At 41.5% G+C, this 22,632-nt stretch overlaps 1 protein-coding gene across 1 annotated transcript in view; it reads left to right on the forward strand.

The window, feature by feature from the left end:
- PDXK (pyridoxal kinase) overlaps positions 1-22,632 on the forward strand; it is a 52,781-nt gene that overhangs the window by 21,141 nt on the left and 9,008 nt on the right. Inside the window, exons 3-10 of the mRNA XM_081858627.1 lie at positions 4,677-4,781; positions 8,641-8,724; positions 9,581-9,627; positions 10,437-10,522; positions 11,586-11,631; positions 16,370-16,481; positions 17,056-17,192; positions 18,506-18,572. Of these exons, the coding sequence (XP_081714753.1) occupies positions 4,677-4,781; positions 8,641-8,724; positions 9,581-9,627; positions 10,437-10,522; positions 11,586-11,631; positions 16,370-16,481; positions 17,056-17,192; positions 18,506-18,572 (684 nt within the window). The remainder of the gene's footprint in view (positions 1-4,676; positions 4,782-8,640; positions 8,725-9,580; positions 9,628-10,436; positions 10,523-11,585; positions 11,632-16,369; positions 16,482-17,055; positions 17,193-18,505; positions 18,573-22,632) is intronic.

A 22,632-nucleotide genomic window follows, 5' to 3' on the forward strand; every position in this document is an offset into this window, starting at 1 on the left:
ATTTTCCCAATGAAGGGATGTAGAAAGTGGGGTCTCCCAAGGATCAGTATTGGGACCTGTGCTTTTTAACCTGATCATAACTGATTTTAGAGTTGGGGATGAGCAGAGAGGTAGCCAAGTTTGCTGATGGTACCAAATTGTTCAGGGTTTTTAAAACTAAAAGTGATTACAAAGAGCTCCAAAAGGAACTCTCTGAACTGAGTCAGTGGGTGGTAAAATGGCAAATGCAATTCAGTGGTAAGCAAGTGTAAAGAGATACACATTGTTGTGGGGGAATCTTAATTTCAACATATACACGCATGGAATCTGAACCATGGTGACTCACCAGGAGTAAGAACTTTGGGTCAAAGTGAATAGCTCAGTGAAGATGTTGACCCAGTGTGGCAGTTGCTAGGAGTCCATGCTAGGGATCATTAGGACACAGAATGACAATAAGCCGACATCATACAAATCTATGGTGTGATTGCACTTGGAATACTGTGTACAGTTCTGGTTGCCTCACCTCAAAACACCTATTGTGGAGCAGGGAATGGTGCATTAAAAGGCAACTAAAATGATTAAGGGGTTGGACTGAAGATTACAGAATTTGGGACTTTTTAGTTTAGAAAAAATATGAATAAGAGGTGTGGGACATGAGAGAGTTGTGGAGAAAGTGGATAGCAAAAAGGTTTTCTCTATATCTAATAATGCTAGAACTAGAAATGTTGGAAGATTCAGGGCAGACGAAAGAAAGTGTTATGGAATTCTCTCTCACACGAGGTAGTGATGGCCACTAACTTGGACGATTGTAAAGAGGGTTCGACAAATTAATGGAGGAAAAGGCTGTGCTCAGCCTCCACTGCCGGAGGCAGCATGTCTGAATACCATTGTTGGAAATTGTAGGTGGAGAAAGTGCTGCTGGTCTCAGGGCCTGCTTCCTAGAGGCCAGATAGGGAAACTTGACCTGCCAGATGTTGAAAACTGCAACTCCTGTCATCCCTGGCTATTGGCCATTCTTGCTGGGGCGTAATTCTGCAAGATCTGGAGGACCAAAGGTTCCCCAAACCTACCGGAGGCACATATGAAATCTACTATGAGAGCATGTTGTTGGATTAGATGGGCCTCTGACCCGGTCAAGCAGGTTCCTCTGGCATTCTTATGTATAATCCTAAATGAATGTTAAGAATACAAAACACTCAGGGACCATTCCCAACTCCCCAATGTTGATGACTTGAGGAGGGATTAGATTTGGTCTCTGTGCTGGTCTCTCTCTTTCTGCTGTGGAGACCTGAATGGATGGGTGGTTACAGCTGGTGTTTTAACAGTAGTCAGCGTCAGGCCCCCAAACAGGGCATTTCAGGGATAGAGCTGGACTCGAACAGGAATCCACTGACTCCTACGCTGGTCCATTGTCAGATGGATCTTCTCTGTTGTGCCAGCCTGGAATTGGTGCTGCAAAACAACATCATCATCAACAACAACAAGGAAACAGCCTCTCACCTTCCACCCAGACCGACAAGAGCCAACAAGGCTTCGGATGTGGTGGCGGCTCTACTGCTCTGATGGTCCCCTAGGCAAGGTTAGGATTGTGTTACCTCTCTTTATTTGTTGGTATTGAGAGGAGCAAGCTTTTCAATATCAAAGGAGCATAAAGAACAGACTCTTGCATCAGACTTTCATCTGAGTCTGATCATTCCAGCTTTGCAAAGCAGCTTGGGCCTGGTGTTGCTCTGGCAGTGTTGGCAGCAAAGGCTGGGCTGGCGTGCGGTAGGCTCCTTTCACCCTCCAATCCCTGCCCTCCCAGTGTGTGTGTGTGTGTGTGTGTGTGTGTGTGTGTGTGCCCCAGGTGCCATTAAAGCACGCTCTGCCGCTGCTTCACACAGTGAGTCAAATCTTTCTTCCTCCTTTTTCAGCAGCCATTAAAAAAAACATGTTTTAAAGGGAAACTACCTTGCTTCGAAAAGTTTTGGAAACAGCAACCCCTTATCTCTCCAGTGATGAAGGATTTGACAATCAAATGCTTAAGAGTGTTTGTTTGTGTGTGTATTACATTTCCTCCTTGGTTCTCCTGGGCTAGCATCTGTAGAGGTAGCTTTTTTTTATCCCCACAAGAACGCTAAGAGGTACTAAGGTTGGTAGTAATTTGTCTGAGGCTACACAGTGGCAAATTGACACTGTCATCTGTCACTATAAGCACCTGCCCATACATAGACTTCATGTTTACTTCAAAGAAATTGACTTCCTGATATTGGCGAGGGAGGAGAGAGATAAGGAGCATATATTAAAACATCTTCCGATGGACACTTTTTTTTTCTGAATCACCCTGTTCCCTACATTAACAAAAAGGAAGATATTGATATGCTATTTGTGATGCTTAAGAATATCCTTCTTTTAATCCTCCTGATATAGAGAGAGCATTTTAAGCTGGAGCCCTGAGGGAGCTCTGTTGGCTAAGTTGCCTGGCAAGGAGTATTTACTGTATGATTAGAGTGAGTGACTCACCTCCAAACGACATTGTGCTTCACGCTCAAATAAAAGGAGCTTGTCACACAGCCTACGTAGATGCTCTTTTTTAAAAAGAAGAAGAAACGGGGGGGGGAAAGGGGGAGACAGTTTCAGTTTGTCACGCTCTCTCTCATGTGTACGAATATAAATGTTTTGGGGAAAGGGGGAGGAAATAGACCCTGATAGGCTTCTGGCCTGCTCTTAACAGTTTGGCAGACTTGTTATTAGCATGCATATAAAGGACTCATTTGGTTTGCTTCCTATGCTTGAAAAGCAAAACAGGTGTGTGTTGTAAACTCAGATGCATTGTTTAATTCCACATTTGGGGATGCAGTTGGACTGGGATCCAAACAGGATTTCTCACAACAGGAATTCTCACTCCTGAATACGGCTTAAGCACTTGCTTCCAGCCAAACATTTCCCACTGAGGCGTGCTGCAGAATGCTGATGCTAACTCAGACATTCTCTGTAGCCTCCTGTGGGTTTTGGCTCTGTAGCATCCTGTGTGAGGAACCTTGCAAAGGGTCTACCCTAATACCAGGAGGCAGCAGGAGGCAGGGTGGTTGTATTTATTGGTTAACAACAGATCAGGAGCTCAGCGCCCAGGCACCAAGAAGACCATAGAGTAGAGAGGTTTAAAGTCATGTGCAAAGCTATCCTCGATGCCTGTTGTTGCAGAACCAGTTCCGATTTGAAGAAGGCTAATAAATTTGCAGAACTGTGTTGGAGAATTAAGGAAAATGCTTCCCCCCCCTTTTTTTTTGAAGGAACAAGAGTGGAAATTTGAACCTTCGTTTCCAAGGATAACATATTATAGTATGCTGACCCATTTACTGCTTGCCCAGTACCTCCTGCCAGTCACAATGGGACACTGTGTCCTTGAATGCCCTTTGGCTATTTCCCTCCCTCTCAGAGTTTATTCAAAAGTGTTCTTGGCACTGCTTCTGTTCATCTTTGAACTTTTGTACCATCAGATGCCAAAATGCAATTACGTTTATAAAAGGGGTCAGAGAAAGCAGGTGGGTGAACTCCCTAACCAAAGCTAATGTGGGGAATTATTATAGCCAGATGGTAGATTTCATGCCTCAGGTGGCTTGAGGAACACCCTTTTGTTCTTTCACTTGTGGAATGTGATTGGTTTTCCTCTGATTCTATATTTGGAAAACCCCAGTTGCTTTCACAAAATAATAACAGGACTATTGATGTTGATTTATTTCCTTTCGAAAATGCATTTATTGGGTCAGAAATTACTAGATTAATCTTGTTTTAGTGCTCTCACTCATTCCCCTACAAAACCTGCCACAACAATTTCAGTTTTAATGAGATTATTGTGTGGAGATGCTGTGGAGTCAATCATTCCCTCTGTTTCCAGTGTTCAGGCTGTAACTGCCATTGCTTTATTTATTATTTGCATATTCCATTTTTAAACTGCCCTTCATCAGTTAAGATCCCAGGGCAGTTTACAATATATGGAATTAAAACAGTAACATTTAATTTAACAAAACACTATAATACACACCAAACATGAATTCAAAATAAACAATAAACCAATCATCAATAGACAATATAAATATAACTGACTTGAAACACATCAGTTTCAAGGCCTGGGTGTAAAATGTGTCATTAGATGGGGAACCTTTGTCTTGTAGGTCAGATATGACCTATGACCTGATTCCATCCACCCCACGGGGCTTTCTGAACACTGCAGCCTGCTATGGATCTTTGGGTGAGTAGAGGGACAGCTCCTAGTAGTGTGGACACCATCAGGAAGTGAAGGCAGCACTCTTCCTCCACTCATCACCAGGAATGATTGGGTTGCCAATTACCCACAGTCTATATTACATTCTATACTTAGTGTGAACATCCTCTGGCCATGAAGGATCCCTGAGGGGAGAGGTCTTGAGCAAATGACCTTTGTAGTGACAGCCTAAAGGTAGCACTGCAGACCTCAATATGTGTAGTACCAGCTGGGTGTTCATGGGTATCCGTTCCTCAAGCTGTCAAGTTACCTGTCACCATCTGCTGCACAATTCCCCAAACCTGAGATAATTCCCAAAGAGACATTATAGCAAGGGTTAGTGCAATCTAAATGAGAAAAAGGTACAGACCAGTTCCAGAGGGATACACCACCAGGTGTAGTCTTACTTAACCCATCCAACCTGTAATTTTATTTGGTCTGTTTCTTTGCTCAGGTTATGATCACTGGAAGGGGCAGGTGTTAAATTCAGATGAACTTCATGAACTATATGAAGGACTGAAACTGAACAATGTAAATCATTACGATTATGTACTTACAGGTAAGCTTCTTTATTTTTGCGAGAGTGTTATCGTGGCCACTAAACCACCTGAAATACGTACGCTGAGGTTAAATGATTCCATAGCTGAGGGTAAATGATTCCATAACTGTTGTTAAGGCAAAGGGGGTCCTAGGTGGCCTTCTCTCAATCTCTTAAACGTGGTTAAGAGATAACTCAGTGTTTTGTCTGCATTACCTCTCTAGGAGAAGCATTTTTAAAAAGCAACCTCAGCAGGAAGCTTGTAATATAAAGCTTTGCATCCAGCAAAATACCCTCACTCACATTTCTGCAGATTATTATTAATAACATAGTTTCACCTCAATGCATACAGTGCATATGTTTTAAATTTCATTTTCTGTATTCCTTACTGCAGTGAATAGGCTTGTTATAAACTTGCTAGATGAAATTGATTGCCATATTGATTTATATAACTTCCTCAAGAAGGGAGGTGGTTTCAAAGCCGGGGATAACGGGGAAATTTAATGATACAGGTCCAGAATTATCGCCCATAAAGGCTACTCTGCCATGAAGGGTATTGCACAGCTGACAGTTTATTTCCCCCTGCTCTGGTTTCCATGGAGTTCTTGGAGGTAAAGGAGATATTTAATAACAAAGTGAATGAGATTGCACTGATGTGGCAATGAATTTTCAGCATAAACAGATTCCATTTGTTTTGAAGACCTTTTTAATTTTCCCCCTGAGGAAAATCTTAATGTGCAAAATGACAGAAAAGCTTCACAGAATTGCTTTCTTTTACCAACCACAGCTGGCCAGCTAAAATATTTTTCTACCTGCACTATTGCTTATTTTTATTTTATTTCTTATCCTGCTTCTATCTGGGCTCAGGGTTGCTTTTTTCAAAGTATAGTTTGAAATAATTGAGGTAATTTTGAGACTGAAAAGTCTATATCATTTAAAGTTGATTTTTAAGGTATTATTCTGTGTCCATATTCAGAGCTTTTCAGGAAAGCATAAGTTGTGAGGAACTATATTTTATGGGAGTTGTGTGTAAGTGGGAAAAAGAAGCTTTGATGAAAGAGAGTATGGCACCAGTGAAACAAATAACATTTCAGACATTCATTGACTAATACATTGTGCTTGCTGGATAGAAAGGTTAAAACTCTAATTTGAATCTTTATTTTTGCTCATTGTCTTGGCCCTGTTTATTGTTTGGGAAGAGAGAACAATTAAAATTTCCTGAAAATATTAGCCCAGGACGCAGCACCCTACACAGACACATTCCAATGAACCCAATTTGGATTGCTAGTCTAATATCTAAGAGCGATACAATTTATTTATCTATTTATTTATTTATCTATTTAGATTGACAAATATATAAACTATTTAATCATAGAATCTCTAAGCAGCATGCATAAAGCAGCTGTAAACAATATACAAATAAAATAATCAAAATTTAAATGCAGTTATCTGCAACTTTGTTTACATGTTCAGGCAAGCTTGCTAAATAAAAAATTTTAGCAGCTTCTACTGCATGTGGCGACTTTGGTCTCTACTTTCAGTATCACACATTGTGACCAAAGAACTAAAGTCACTGTTATAAGAGATATGGCGTTGCTGCTGTTTTTGTGCTCTTTGCTTTATAATGCCTATTAAAACAGTGGAATGTGATGTTATCACACGGGCCTTCTCCTTGCCACCGTCCCACATCATTGGCTGGTAGGGGATGAGAATGGGGAGTTTCATTGTGTGGTGACATTATATTGCATTTTTGGGGGTATTATATGTTGTTTGAAAACACACAGAGCAGCAGCTGCTCCTTGTCCCTCACGATACATTTTGTCTCAGGTCTCCCTAGTGTCTCTTGTTATGTCTTGTTTAGACCTAAGACTAAGGTGACTGCCACACCATACATTTACACCACTTTTAACAGGCATAGCTCCCCGCAAAGAATTCTGGGAGCTCTGGTATGTTAAAGGTGATGACCTCACAGAGCTACCATTCCCAGCACCCTCAACAAACTACAATTTTCAGGATTCTCCATGAAGTGGTGTAAGAGTGCTTTAAATGTATGGCATGGATATAACTTAGGCCATATTTCTAAACTCTCTGAGGAATGATGACCAGACGTGTAAATTATTCACTAAAGTAATCTCTCTAAACTAATGAATAACTCTTGAGTAAAATGTATAAGGGTCACTCCTATATAGGCAGGGCAAAGTTTGCTCTGAATTTCATCTGAATTACCTGCTAGAACTCAACAGTGTTGAAGAGCAGAGGTGGGGGCTGGGGAGTTCTTGCTTCATTTGGTTTTGCAGAATAGCAAACCATCTATTCTGTTCACGGCCATCTTATACAGTAACTTTATGTATTCATTCAGGGTTTCTGAGATGCCATTCACTTTGCCTCACAACAAGCCCCTTATGGGTGGGTGCTTGATCTGAGTGGCTGCAGCTTCCAGATTGGAGAACTTGGCCAAAACTAACAAAATATATTTCAATAGGAAAAATGTAAGGTTCTGACTGGAATGTGTGCAGAGGAGGATGACCGAGATAATAAAAGGTCTGGAAGCTAAGCCACTCTGGCTCCGGCCTGGTGGAACCCTCTGCCTCATGAGACCAGGGCCCTGCAGGATCTGATTCCTTTCCGCAGGGCCTGTAAGACAGAGTTGTTCCGCCTGGCCTTTGGCTTGGAGCCAATTTGATTCCCTCCCTCCCTCTCTTTTTTTTTCTTTCTTTTCCTTCTCCTCCTGCGATGAGGCTACATTTTAATATTTTAATGTTCCATTATTTTAATGTTGTATTTTATTTTTGTTTTTAAGTTTGTAATCATTCATCTTGTTTTTATTATTGCTTGTAAGCCGCTCTGAGCCCGGCCTTGGCTGGGGAGGGCGGGGTATAAATAAAAAATTATTCTTCTTCTTATTATTATTATATGAGGGACAGTTGAGGGAGTTGGACATGTTTAGCCTGGAGCAGAGAAGACTGAGAGGAGATATGATAGCCATCTTCAAATATCTGAAGAGCTGTCACATGGAAGATGGAGGAAGCTTGTTTTCTGCTGCCCCAGAGGGTAGAACTCAAACCAATGGATTCATATTACAAGAAAGGAGATTCCAACTAAGCATTAGGAGGAACTTTCTGGCAGTAAAAGCTGTTCCACTGTGGAACAGACTATCGTGAAAGGTGGTGCACTCTCTTTCCTTGGAGGTTTTGAGCAGAGCTTGAACAGTCATCTGTCAGGGATTATTTTAGCTGTGATTCCTGCATTGCAGGGGATTGGACTAGATGATCCTTGGGGACCATTCCAATTCTATATTATGTGAATACTTCCTCCAGCTCACTCTGGTTTATGGAGGGGTTGTGGGGGGAGAAGTTGGGAGGGTTCCATTTGGCGTGTGTTTGCAAAAGTAGGGGCTCTACCCTTGATAAAGAATACATTTATAACATTTACCATCCTCAGTCCTCTGCATTTGAACTGGCAAAGCTGAAAAACTAAATGAAGATCAAAATGTGACCTGTGGCACTTCAATTTGTGGTGATTGAGTCACACATGGAGGAAAGTAAAAACCACTACAGCCAATCTGCATCCTGGACAGAAAATATGGTTGTCTTTCCTCAAGGGAAGAGAATGATTTTGTTAGCAGAAAAACTGCTTGGAAGCTTATAGTGGTTTCTGTGTTTGTGTTTGCTTTGATCTCTTAGACCTATGAAAAAAGATTGGCTTAAGAGTCCTTCCACATGTCCAGGCAGATAAACTCTAATATAGCAAACTCACCCCAATTTATAGAAGTGACAACTACAGGCCAGTTCATAGAGCTGCTGCCACTGAACAGAAATTGAGTGTGGAAAATACTTTCCCAACATAATCTTAATTTCCCCTCTTATCCCTCCCTTCAAAGGCTACACAAGAGACAAATCATTCCTTGCAATGGTGGTTGATATTGTTCAAGAGCTAAAACAACAGAACTCCAATTTGGTATATGGTAAGTTTCTAATATACAAATTCTTCACTTTACATTATGTAGTTAGGGAGATCTCACAGACATAAGATATTGGTGGCCCTCCTGAACATAACTCTAAAGGCTCAGGGAAGGCAAAAGTGGTTATGGCATTGATAGTATATAAAAAATAAATCATGATATTTATTGTGAGTAAAGTAGTTTCGATGTCACCAGCTGGGACACCAGAGAAATCTCTTAGCAGTGCTGTAGTGACAATAAAAGGGCATTAGCAAGTTCACAGCTCATGGGTGTTTTGTCTGGCAACAAGAGACTGATCTCCTCTGATGTTGCAGTGGAACTTGCAGCCTTGACTTAGCTGCTCTGATTTCAAAGAGGCAACTGAGTGCTGGAGCATTCGCTAGAGAGAATTCAGATTCAAAGGTCACTGAATAACTTTCGTTACATTAGCTGTTTAAGTCTTGCCTGATACCCTGGAGCTATGAGACAAGACCTTGCTTGCTGGAATCAATATAGGTTAACATCGCTTTCAAACAGTTCTAAGAGCTCCTGTTCAAGTTGCTGCTGTCTGACCATTTGGTCACTCTAGGTATGAGAAGTGTTCCCTTCAAATTACTGGACAGATTCACAGCCTATAATCCTTCTATCCTTTTATGGATCCTGTACAAACAAAGTTTTGTTTGTGTGTGAATTTTTGTTTTTGTTTTTTTTTAGCAAAGATCAATTTCCTAGCATAGGATAATAACAATATATTGTAAGTACCATAGAGGTTTTCAATGAGCCTGGCATGGTTATGATCTCTTGGCTCTTCATACTTAAAAGTGTTCTTATACGGTGGCATTATTGCATCTGCATTAACAATTTTAATTTTCTCTTTCAGTATGCGATCCTGTGATGGGTGACAAGTGGAGTGGGGAAGGCTATATGGTTGGTAATCATCTCACTCTTGGCCCATCTTAATGAATAACGTTATACCAAAACAAACCCTATTTCTTCAGGACATAGATACAGACTAGACCAGTATAACAGGGAACGAAAACTCTGTCTGCATGTGTGGAATGTGTGGTGTGCTGGCTGCTTGAAGTGCAACTGCATGGTGGCTACTCTGTATGGAAAGCCATTTACGGAAAGTACGGTAGTTTGTCTTAAAAAAAATAGGTGATTTCCCCCTCCCCCCACACCACAGCAGCCTTTCTTTCTGCTGCAGCAGAATAGCAGAATTTGCTGGAACTGTGTGTAGAATTTTGTTACTATTGACCAGGCATAGGCAAACTCAGCCCTCCATGTGTTTTGGGACTACAACTCCCATCATCCCTGACCACTGGTCCTGTTAGCTAGGGATGATGGGAGCTGTAGTTCCAAAACATCTGGAGGGCTGAGTTTGCCTATGCCTGCTATTGACACTCGTGCAAATGTTGACGATCACACACACACACACATATACACACACATTGGGGCATTCACAGTATTCCTCTAGGGATTGTCGGTATTTATATGTAGATGCCAGCATGTAGCAAATTTTGAGCAGTCCCTCATATGAAATTTCCAAGTGCAGTAATAGTTGTGAATCTCTTCCTACCAGTGTGCTTATCAATTTCTGGATTGAGCTGAGAAGAAGAGCTGCTCATTTATGGATTTGTTTTTGGAGGATTTGAACTTTGTTAGAATAAACTGTGAATAATGAAGAATCTGCTTAAGCTTTCCAAAGCAAATATCATTTTTCTTATTCTTTACAGTATGTTCCAAAGGATCTTCTTCCAGTTTATAAGGACAAGGTTGTGCCTGTAGCAGATATAATAACACCTAATCAGTTTGAGGCTGAGTAAGTATTATTTTTCCTCATATATTTTTTAAGAAGTAGAGATAAATAGTTTTCATTATTATTATTATCCTGATTAAAATGATAAGTTGCATTTTGTAATTAATTAAAATGAATATTAAATGCATTCTTGACATTTCTTGCCATATATAAAATCACGTGCTTACAAATCTAAAATTTGGTAAGTTTGCTAAATTAGTTTGGCTGGGGTTGTTTAAACAACATGGGGTACATATGCTGTTTGAGTCTATCATTTTACAGGGTCTGTTAGCTGAGAGGATTAGAAGATGCCAAGGGTTGATGAGCAACATAGATTAACTTCTTGTATTTGCTAGTGTGAAGGCAAACTTATACATTTATCACACTGAATAACACCTTAGTAAGACAACATTCAGAGCCTTTTGATTAGAAGGCCTTGGCCAAAGATAGTAAGAAGACTTTTAGAAATGTGTTATAAATTTGAATTATTAATTTATGATACCTTCTTGTCTTGAACTCTCCTTCGAGTACCACTGTGTCAGAAAAAGCAGCTAAAATACCTGAAATAAATTAAATGAAATATGATAGCAGTGCAAAAGGGAACTCTATGCAAACAACTTTTCTCTATCTGTTGAACCAAGGCAGCCCATAAATTCACAGAACTGTATAAAACATGACACAGAAATAGATTAAAGAATGAGAAATAGGTTAAAGAATGAGCCTCAAACACCAGCTGTGAAGAAAGAGGCCAGAATTATACCTAGGGTTTTATAGTAGCTCAGAAGGTTGTTAGAACCTTCCTTAAAAGTTCCCTACTTGCTAGACTCTTGAGCTTCCGTAATACTATGTCAGAGACAAAGGATACAACATAGGGGCTTGTTATACCATGTCTCTTGTTTTTGAGGACCAGTTTGATGGGAAGCTGTTTGAATCTTTGTGCAATGTGGCGTTTATTAGTTTTATCTCATTTAAAGTTGGAGGATGATATTCCCCAGTAAAGTGCACTATAGATTTTATTGCTAAAATCTTAATTAGCAAAAGATGTTTATTTTAAAAGGACGCTGGACTGTTATTTCCTGCTTTGTAGGTTACTTACCGGGAGGAAGATACACACCGAAAAAGAGGCTATAGAGGTAGGTGTTCTTGAACTCTTAGATATCTAAGTGCCCCAGTGAAAACATTTTAATGCCTCCATGTAATCGCTTGTGGGTCGAATATGGTGCTGTTGGTAGACTTGTACAAATCACAAAGAGATGTCAAGTGTATGGAGTGCCTCTATGTGGCAGTTGTTGCAGCCCTTACCATTGTTGTGTGATTGTGACTGCTAGAGAAAGGGTTGTTGTGACTGCTTGTAGACATTTGTACACTTAGTGCAGTTGGTCTGCTTCCATGCATTTACCACAGGTTAGTAGCACGTAAGAACTTTAAAAACAGAAGTGGGCAACTTTTTTGTATTCGGGGGTAATTAGTGGGATGGCTGCATGACAAGTGTAGGTGGGACCGGAGCCAAAAGTGGGCAAGACCACCTCTTTTCTCTGCCCCCATTCACAAACCATGTTAAGCAAAGCCATGGCTTAGTGCAAGAAAGCAAATTTGTGCACTCCTGGAGAGCAGATTGGAGCTGCTTTGCTCCTTCCTGGTCATGATGATGATGCACTTTGCTGAGCTAAGCTGTGGTTTGGCTTAGCATGTTGCCTGAATCCAGGCTTGTAGTTTAGCTCTCTCCAAACAAACCACAAGTGGGTAACCAAATTTTGGCCTATGGCTTGCAACTTGTGGTTTGTCCAGGAGAAATAAGCCACAAGTCCAAGTTCAGGTGACACATTAAGCCAGACTATGGTTTAGCTCAGCAAAAGGCAGTTGCAAAATGACCGAGAAAGAAGCAAACTATGGCACACATCAACTAGGATTCAACCATACTTAAAGCCACAGTATTTAGGATTAACTATATCGTTGTAAAAATGTTAATGATTCAGTGCTTTATTCTGCACATAGAGCAACTTTTTTTTGGTTTTGAAAAAATCACAGAGAAGTGAACTCAACACTGGAGAAAACAATACTTGCAATTCAAAATTGACTTTCAGCATTGCTTTACTTTGCAGTACTGCCCCCTGGTGCTTATATGTTGGTGCTGTGAAAACAATAGTAGGAAATGAGAATAAGCATATTCCACTTTACCTAGGGCTGCCATACGTCCATAATTTCCTGGACATATCTGGGATTTGCCCGTTGAAAATGGACTGAATTCCTGTAAATTGTCTGGGTTTCCACTTTTTGAAATATGGCGATCCTGACTTTACCATAAGGTTGATTAAGACACTTCCCTAAGAAGATCTTTTAGTGCAATTATGCCTTTGTTCAAGTCTCCTGATTCCACATCTTAGCTCCTGGCACTACATTATTTCCAAAACAAATTCATGGCAACCCACAAAGAAGCCCCCTTTAATTTAACCATCAGCCACAAGAAAAATAATAAGCTGAACAGCGTCTATTGCCTGCAAACCAGTGTCTCATTCAGCATTCAATAAGTGGTATGGAAGGAGCTCTGAGTTCTTGCTCTTGGTATTTCCCCCCCTATTGTTAATAAGAGAAGAGAAGATAGTTTTGTCAGTGGGATGCATGGTGAGCTGTTCCTTTAGGCTTTGATTCATGATGACAGAAGAAAGAGCCAGGCTGGCATCCAGGCCGGGCAGATTCAGTTAAGGGGCACAGAAAACTGTGATGCTAAACTAAAGTGGCAATTGTGGAGTATCTCTGCACATTTAAAAAGTGTGCTGTATAAAAAGATAAATCGGAATAATTGTGTTTTGAGATAGAGCTATTGTTAGAGTGTAGTAACTGTTACTGCTGTGATAATTATGTGTTAGGTCAAGGGTTTCTAAACAGTGGTCTGCAATAAACACACAAGACCTTACTGTACTTTTGAATAAATAAGGTATACTATTCATTGTATCAAATGTAGATTTCAACAGAAGTAGCTCATAAAGTTCAACGGAAAAAGCAGAATATTAGCCTTGTTTCGCCATCCTGGGCTTCAGGACTGTGAAACAAGGCAAATATTCCAGAAATCCTTGTCTTAGACTCTGTGAAAGGATTCTGTGGAACTGTAACAACCTTTCATGTGGATTGTTGAACTTCAAGAACAGACAGGTGGAATAGACACTTACAGTATACACATATGGACCTTATGCATGAACTGATTACAGAATGAACTGATCCACTGGGTCTTCTGCTTTTTCCGTTGAACTTTATGAGCTACTTCTGTTGAAATCTACATTTGATACAATGAATAGTATACCTCATTTATTCAAAAGTACAGCCAGTTACGTCTTGTGTGTTTATTGAATATGTTTCACATAACCATAGGTTTGTTGTTGTTTTGCAAACTGGGACTCAACCTGTCAGGGAACTGCCATCGGATCTCAGGGGGGTGGAGAGGCTCTCGGATGCTGGGGAGGGAACCAGCAGGGAAAGAGGGAGAGCTTCCGCTGAGGAAGAAGGGAAGGAGGAGGAGTCGGAGGGAAGGCTCAGGGACGCTTCCAGCGAGACCAGTGGAGAGAGCTCAGGACCTCCCCTGGGGATGCCCACTCTGCGCAGAAAGCTGACGCGCAGGGAATCCAGGCGGAGACTTTCTGTCAAGGAGCTCTTATGTTGGAAAAAGTTCAGGAAACGCCCACTGACGGATTCTGCCAGTGATTAAGACAGCCACGAAGTAAGGGCTGTCCGGCTAGGGAAGGTTTTAGCCAACTACTCAACTTGGAGCGGTTTGGCGCTTACGCACAAGCAACCCCTAATCCCATTACACAACCATACTTAAAGGCACAGTGTTTAGTCTGCAGCATATGTGTGGATTTGTGGTTGAAGAAGGCAGGTGGTACATCCCACACAGTAAATATTCATATTGATTTTTAATTGTATTTTTATTGATGCTTTTATTTCTTGTATTGTATTGCAATTTGAAGTCTATGGAATTCACATAACATGCAGTATATAAGAAATAAAAGAAGCAATAGAGATGTAATGAAAAATCATACAGCATCTGTAGCACAGCACATTGCAACTGCTACAAGAAGCAGAAAAAACAACAACCCATAAGTGATCCTCCAAAACCCTTGGCAATTTTCCAGTGGTCTGTGGAGGGGGGAAATGTTTGGGAACAACTGTGCTAATAGTTATGGTCACGAATGTGTTTTCATGACACAGTTCTGTACTAATATAGCTATGGAAGTCCTATAGATATAATTTACCACTGGACTGTAGTCTTAAATTTCTGGTAAACACACCCTGTCTTTAAATGGGATAATTGGGTACTGAAGTGTAGATATTCCAGCAATCTACTGAATGCTATTGATTCCTGTAAGTAAAGTCCTCTGATGTTAAGTTTCGCTAATTAGGTTCTGTCTAGACAAATATCCTGATGCCAAGAATAAACAGGCCCCTGATCTTTGCAATTTTTCTCCCAGCAAAGCCAATTGAATGTCAGCCCACAGATTACACTTTTCCCTGCATCAGAAAGCATCTCTCGACTATTACGGCTATTTTTATCCTTATTCTCCTTTTTTTTATGCTTCTGGAGTCACCAGGGAATACCCCTCCTGTCTTTCATTGCTAATTATAATGCTTTGTTTGCCATTTTCAGTCTCATTAATGGAAGCAAGCCCAAGTTAAGTAGTCTCTGGACTGCCTGACAAGTTAATAAGATGCTAACTTTAGGTCTATAGATTTTCTAGTCACATTCCAAAATCTTTACAGAAGAATTTTCTATCAGTCTGTCTGCTTGCTCAATCCCATTCTGAAAGGGAAAAAATATCTCTTTAAACATAATAAAGTTTCAGCCAGGCATAAAACAATGTGGAATGAAGAGCTGGCTGAATCAGGCATTAAAAATATTCTCATAAAGTGAGCCCCAGCTACCCTCGGGGGCACATTGGCATGCAGTACATCATGTACAACCTTGGCCTTTGTTTCCATGACCTCAAAGTTATGAGCTGAGAACCACCTATGCAGTAAATCAAAGCCAAGTTTAGACTAGTTTAATTGCAGTGGCCTCCCCACAATTACCCTGGGAATTCTAGTTTTGTGAAAGTTCTGATAAATATTTTGTTTAGTCCCATCTTAGCACAGTAAATATGGCTCTGGGAGGCAGGAGAGCACACCTGATACATGCAGTATACCCACATGTAGTCACTGTGCAACAGCCCTGTGTCTCTTGGCACAAACAGGATACTAAGCCCAGGCCTTCTTGTTTTCCATGCAGATATCCTACTTTGTTATCCTAGAGAAAGAAAACTGCTTTCCTTTTCTTTTTGTTAGAAACAAAAATGGACTGTGTGAAGAAGAGTTATTTCCAAGGCAGCAATCTTATACCAACTTAATTGGGAATAAGACTTATTGAAAGCAATGGGACTTGCTTCTAAGCCAGGGGTAGTCAACCTTTTTATACTTACCGCCCACTAATGCATCTTTCTTGATGGTAAAATTTCTTTACTGCTCTCCAGTGCTTGATGGAAGGAGGATTCAGCTTGTGCTGTAGAACCCCCTACCACCCACCTAGAATCCTGAAATGCCCGCTAGTGGGCATTAGGGACCAGGTTGACAGCCCCTCTTCTAAGCAGACATGTATAGAATTGCACTGTAAGAGCCCAAATTGTCAAAAGCAGCATTACTGGAGCAGCTTGGCTTTTCGTGAGGTGGAGGGTATTAAAAATAGTGGCTCTCACTAATACAAACTTTTTAAATGTTAAATATAACATACTTGTAAGTTTGTATTTTACATTAGTGCCTGCCTTTTAGAGAAATGCTGGGACTTTTAACTATTTGTCATTATTCTTCAATGAGAATTAACTGTTTAATATTTTGGTCCATGGAAAGGTAATGGATATGCTCCACAATATGGGACCCGAGACTGTTGTAATCACCAGCTCAGACCTCCAGGCACCTTCAGGAGATGATTACCTGATAGCATTAGGAAGCCACAGGAAAAGTAAGTTGATTTATTTGTTTAAGTGAGAAAGCCCTGCTTTGTCATATGCATACACATTAAAAATACACACCACAATAAAGGAGAACATTTATTGAAAATTAAGTTTCATATATAAATGCAGATACATGTAAAAATAAATCAAAGTTACCTTTCTTTCGAGATATTACTAATACATTTTGCAGGCACTTGTTATTGCTGTTGTTGTTGTTGGCATCAGCATCCATCCATCTCGAGAGACAATGGAGTGTGCCTCCGGGGGTGAAGTCAGCTCACTGCATTAACAGCACTGAAGTGAGCTCCCCGGGGTGCAAGCCTGGGCAGTGTGTAAGGAATACATGGGCTGCTCGGATGACAAGACCCCACTCTTGCCTAGCTGGTGTGGTCCAAAGGAAAGGACCACAATTGGCCTTGTCTGCTCAATTTGCCAGAGCCTGCCTTCACATGTAGGGAAAGTCACTTGTAGACACTTGTATTTGGCGCATGGTTACTATGTTGCCCACCTATGAGTTAACCTCAGATTCCTCTTTGATTACATTAAACTGGGAAGAATATAAATATGAGCCTTCCTTAACAGCTTCACAAGATGGGACCACAGTGACACAGAGGATCCGAATGGAGTCTCCTAAAGTAGATGCTGTCTTCGTTGGTACGGGAGACCTGTTTGCTGCCATGCTCTTGGCCTGGACCCACAAGCATCCGGACAATCTAAAAGTATGGACAGACACTTTTCCCAGTTTTCCTTCCTGCCTCAATGACAGAATAAATATTCTCATTTCTTTACTTTAAATTCTTAGTATGTAAATTTGTAAATGAAGACGACAGGATAAGGAAACGAGGCCATATAAAGCAATAGAGGATGAATGCCCTTGTTCAGATGTAACAGCAAACCATAGGTTAGTGGTATGAGAATGAGCATGTGATAGTGTTGGGTTCATGCACTTCCAGTGTCAAATTATACACCTATCTACTGCATCAGTGCTGTTTATGCTGCTGGGTGCTAGTTCCTGGGTGGAGTAAGGGCTATGGAAACCTGCAAGATCAGCTTGAACAGAGGCAATGAAGTGTCAAAAGAAAACAAAAAGGTGAATACAAGTTAAAATACCCTCCACGTAGAAGGTTTTTGGGCAGTAGGGTTGGAAAATACTGGTGCTTGACACATTGGAAGTTTGCTACAAGTCAGAATAGACAATACTGAGGTGGGAGTGGTTGTAGATGAACTGATAGGTTGATCTGGTATAAGGCAACAGAATCATATGTTTGCACATACCATGAGCAACTATAGCTTTCTGAAGTATTGTATCAAAATTTCTGAAAAAGTAAGAGAATACCATGTTAAAATATTTTATGTATTAAATGCTGACGCCCAGAATATCTGTATTGTGTTATATACCACTCTGTCTTCAAGCTTTCATTTTGGGGAATAATAGAATATAACATGCCAAAGGCTTTGTTTGGCAATAAAGCCTGCTACCTACAACTTGGGATGCGGGTGGCGCTGTGGGTTAAACCACAGAGCCTAGGACTTGCTGATCAGAAGGTTGGTGGTTCAAATCCCCGCGATGGGGTAAGCTCCCGTTGCTCGGTCCCTGCTCCTGCCAACCTAGCAGTTCAAAAGCACGTTAAAATGCAAGTAGATAAATAGGTACCGCTCCAGCGGGAAGGTAAACGGCGTTTCCATGTGCTGCTCTGGTTCGCCAGAAGCGGCTTAGTCATGCTGGCCACATAACCTGGAAGCTGTACGCCGGCTCCCTCAGCCAATAAAGAGAGATGAGCGCCGCAACCCCAGAGTCCGTCACGACTGGACCTAATGGTCAGGGGTCCCTTTACCTTTACTTACCCACAACTCGGTTTCTCCTGCGTATTCCTAGTGATTTTGCATTTAAATTTAATGTTTCTCCCCATGGGCACATGTTTCGAAGAGAACAGCTCCAACAAATTGTCTTCAGTGTCAGTAAAGCAGTAGGGCTACTGGCCTGAGTCAATAAAGTGCCAATGAAACTGAAATATTTTCCTTCCAATTGCAGGTGGCATGTGAAAAGACAGTGTCAGCCATGCAGCATGTTTTGCAGAGAACCATAACGTGTGCAAAAGGTAACCTATTTACACCATGCTTCCGAATTCATTCATTTACCATTACTGGAAAATACATATTAGGGAAGGGGCATAGCGAAGTAGTACAGCATGTATACAATTCAGTTGAGTTTGGTATGAACATGATTTTAAATTGACCATCTATTACTCCTTTAATTTCATGCAGTGGCTCAATGCTTACAAATTAAGAGGCAGATAAGGAGCAATACTTACAAATTCCACTCTGTAAATCTCCCAGGTGAGAGCTGGGAGGGTCCACCCCCTTTTCTGTGAGATAAGGGTTAAGATCTACCCATGACAGAGAGCTCTGTATTTTATTTTATTTTCTCTCTCTTCCCTTCTATTTTCTCTTTTTGTTTTTGTTTCTCTTTTTCTTTCTTTTTCCTTTTCCCTTTCTTTATTTTTATTTAGATTAGTTTGGTGGTGTTTATTGCATTGTACATTGCAAAGTTTCAATAATATATATAAAAACAAATTCCACTCTGTAAAACAATGCTACATAGATCATGCACATCAATTAATATTTTGAATTGTGCTCTATTATAATCAGCTTTAATGCAGTCAAAGAAGTGGCAATTTGTGTTGGATGTAATTGTGTATGACCAAGAGGAAGGGCCTTATTTACCCTTCAGGGTTGGGAAAACTATTCTGAGGGCAGGCGGACATGAAAGATGCTAATAAAATTATGCGTGGTTTAGAGCAGCTGTGGCCAACATAATACTATCTAGATACAGTGGTGCCTCGCAAGACGAAATTAATCCGTTCCGTGAGACTCTTCGTACAGCGGTTTTTTCGTCTTGCGAAGCAAGCCCATTGACAGCTTAGCGGATTAGCGGCTTTTAGCAGATCAGCTGATAAGCGGCTTAGGGCTTAGGAAAAGGGGGGGAGGGAAAAACCCCCGCAGGAACTCGCAAGACATTTTCGTCTTGCGAAGCAAGCCCATAGGGAAATTCGTTTTGCGAAGCGCCTCCAAAACGGAAAACCCTTTCGTCTAGCGGGTTTTCCGTCTTGCGAGGCGTTCGTCTTGCGGGGCACCACTGTAGTTTTGACTACAACTCCAATCACCCCAAGCCAGCATCACCAAGAGTCAAGGATCATGGGGGTTGTATGTCTGGAAGGCACCAGATGGCTTGTTGTTGTTGTTGTTTAGTCGTTTAGTCGTGTCCGACTCTTCGTGACCCCATGGACCAGAGCACGCCAGGCACTCCTGTCTTCCACTGCCTCCCGCAGTTTGGTCAGACTCATGTTTGTAGCTTCGAGAACACTGTCCAACCACCTCGTCCTCTGTCGTCCCCTTCTCCTTGTGCCCTCCATCTTTCCCAACATCAGGGTCTTTTCCAGGGAGTCTTCTCTTCTCATGAGGTGGCCAAAGTATTGGAGCCTCAGCTTCACGATCTGTCCTTCCAGTGAGCACTCAGGGCTGATTTCCTTAAGAATGGATACGTTTGATCTTCTTGCAGTCCATGGGACTCTCAAGAGTCTCCTCCAGCACCATAATTCAAAAGCATCAATTCTTCGGCAATCAGCCTTCTTGATGGTCCAGCTCTCACTTCCATACATCACTACTGGGAAAACCATGGATTTAACTATACGGACCTTTGTTGGCAAGGTGATGTCTCTGCTTTTTAAGACGCTGTCTAGGTTTGCCATCGCCTTTCTCCCAAGGAGCAGGCGTCTTTTAATTTCGTGACTGCTGTCACCATCTGCAGTGATCATGGAGCCCAAGAAAGTAAAATCTCTCACTGCCTCCATTTCTTCCCCTTCTATTTGCCAGGAGGTGATGGGACCAGTGGCCATGATCTTCGTTTTTTTGATGTTGAGCTTCAGACCATATTTTGCGCTCTCCTCTTTCACCCTCATTAAAAGGTTCTTTAATTCCTCCTCACTTTCTGCCATCTAGGTTGTGTCATCTGCATATCTGAGGTTGTTGATATTTCTTCCGGCAATCTTAATTCCGGCTTGAGATTCATCTAGCCCAGCCTTTCGCATGATGAATTCTGCATATAAGTTAAATAAGCAGGGAGACAATATGCAGCCTTGCCGTACTCCTTTCCCAATTTTGAACCAATCAGTTGTTCCATATCCAGTTCTAACTGTAGCTTCTTGTCCCACATAGAGATTTCTCAGGAGACAGATGAGGTGATCAGGCACTCCCATTTCTTTAAGAACTTGCCATAGTTTGCTGTGGTCGACACAGTCAAAAGCTTTTGCATAGTCAATGAAGCAGAAGTAGATGTCTTTCTGGAACTCTCTAGCTTTCTCCATAATCCAGCGCATGTTTGCAATTTGGTCTCTGGTTCCTCTGCCCCTTCAAAATCCAGCTTGCACTTCTGGGAGTTCTCTGTCCACATACTGCTTAAGCCTGCCTTGTAGAATTTTAAGCATAACCTTGCTAGCGTGTGAAATGAGTTCAATTGTGCGGTAGTTGGAGCATTCTTTGGCACTGCCCTTCTTTGGGATTGGGATGTAGACTGATCTTCTCCAATCCTCTGGCCACTACTGAGTTTTCCAAATTTGCTGGCATATTCAGTGTAGCACCTTAACAGCATCATCTTTTAAAATTTTAAATAGTTCAGCTGGAATATCATAACTTCCACTGGCCTTGTTATTTGCAGTGCTTTCTAAGGCCCATTTGACTTCACTCTCCAGGATGTCTGGCTCAAGGTCAGCAACCACACTACCTGGGGTGTACGAGCCATCCATATCTTTCTAGTATAATTCCTCTGTGTATTCTTGCCACCTCTTCTTGATGTCTTCTGCTTCTGTTAGGTCCTTACCACTGTTGTCCTTTATTATGGTAATCTTTGTACGAAATGTTCCTTTCATATCTCCAATTTTCTTGAACAGATCTCTGGTTGTTCCCATTCTGTTGTTTTCCTCTATTTCTTTGCATTGCTCGTTTAAGAAGGCCTTCTTGTCTCTCCTTGCTATTTTTTGGAAATCTGCATTCAATTTCCTGTATCTTTCACTATCTCCCTCGCATTTTGCTTGCCTTCTCTCCCCTGCTATTTGTAAGGCCTCGTTGGACAGCCACTTTGCTTTCTTGCATTTCCTTTTCATTGGGATGGTTTTCGTTGCTGCCTCCTGTATAATGTTGCGAGCCTCCACCTATAGTTTTTCAGGCACTCTGTCCAGCAAATCTAAATCCTTAAACCTGTCCCTCACTTCCACTGTGTATTCATAAGGGATTTGATTCAGATTGTATCTTACCGGCCCAGTGATTTTTCCTACTTTCTTCAGTTTAAGCTGGAATTTTGCTATAAGAAGCTGATGATCTGAGCCACAGTCAGCTCCAGGTCTTGTTTTTGCTGACTGTATAGAGCTTCTCCATCTTTGGCTGCAGAGAATATAATCAATCTGATTACGATGCTGCCCATCTGGTGATGTCCACGTGTAGAGTCGTCTCTTGTGTTGTTGGAAAAGCGTGTTTGTGATGACCAGCTTGTTCTCTTGACAGAACTCTATTAGCCTTTGCCCTGCTTCGTTTTGATCTCCAAGGCCAAACTTGCCAGTTGTTCCTTTTATCTCTTGATTCCCTACTTTAGCATTCCAATCCCCTATAATGAGAAGAACATCCTTCTTTGGTGTCACTTCTATAAGGTCTTGTAAGTCTTCATAGAATTTGTCAATTTCAGTTTCTTCAGCACCAGTAGTTGGTGCATAAACTTGGATTACTGTGATGTTAAAAGGCTTAGAGACGGCAAATAGAAACCCACATGATGATGCCACATGGCTTAGAGACGGCAAATAGAAACCCTGTATTTTTCCCTCAGGGAGTCATCCAATGAAATAGTGATGGCCACCAACTCGGATGACTTCAAAAGAGGGTTAGACAAATTCATGGAGGATAAAGCTATCAGTGGCTACTACCCATTATGGTTGTGTTCTGCCTCCATTGTTGAAGGCAGCATGCGTCTAAATGCCAGTTGCTGGAAAGCCCAGCAGAGCGTGCTGTTTGTCAGGTCCTGCTTGTGAGCTTCTGGGGAGCCAGTGGCCTGATCCAGCAGCTCTTCTGGTGCTCCTGGTCGACGACGATTCCTGGAATCCTTGACCCTTACCC

The sequence above is a fragment of the Podarcis erhardii genome, assembly GCF_964252035.2.
Source record: "Podarcis erhardii genome assembly, chromosome: 4".
Taxonomy (NCBI): Eukaryota; Metazoa; Chordata; class Lepidosauria; order Squamata; family Lacertidae; genus Podarcis; species Podarcis erhardii.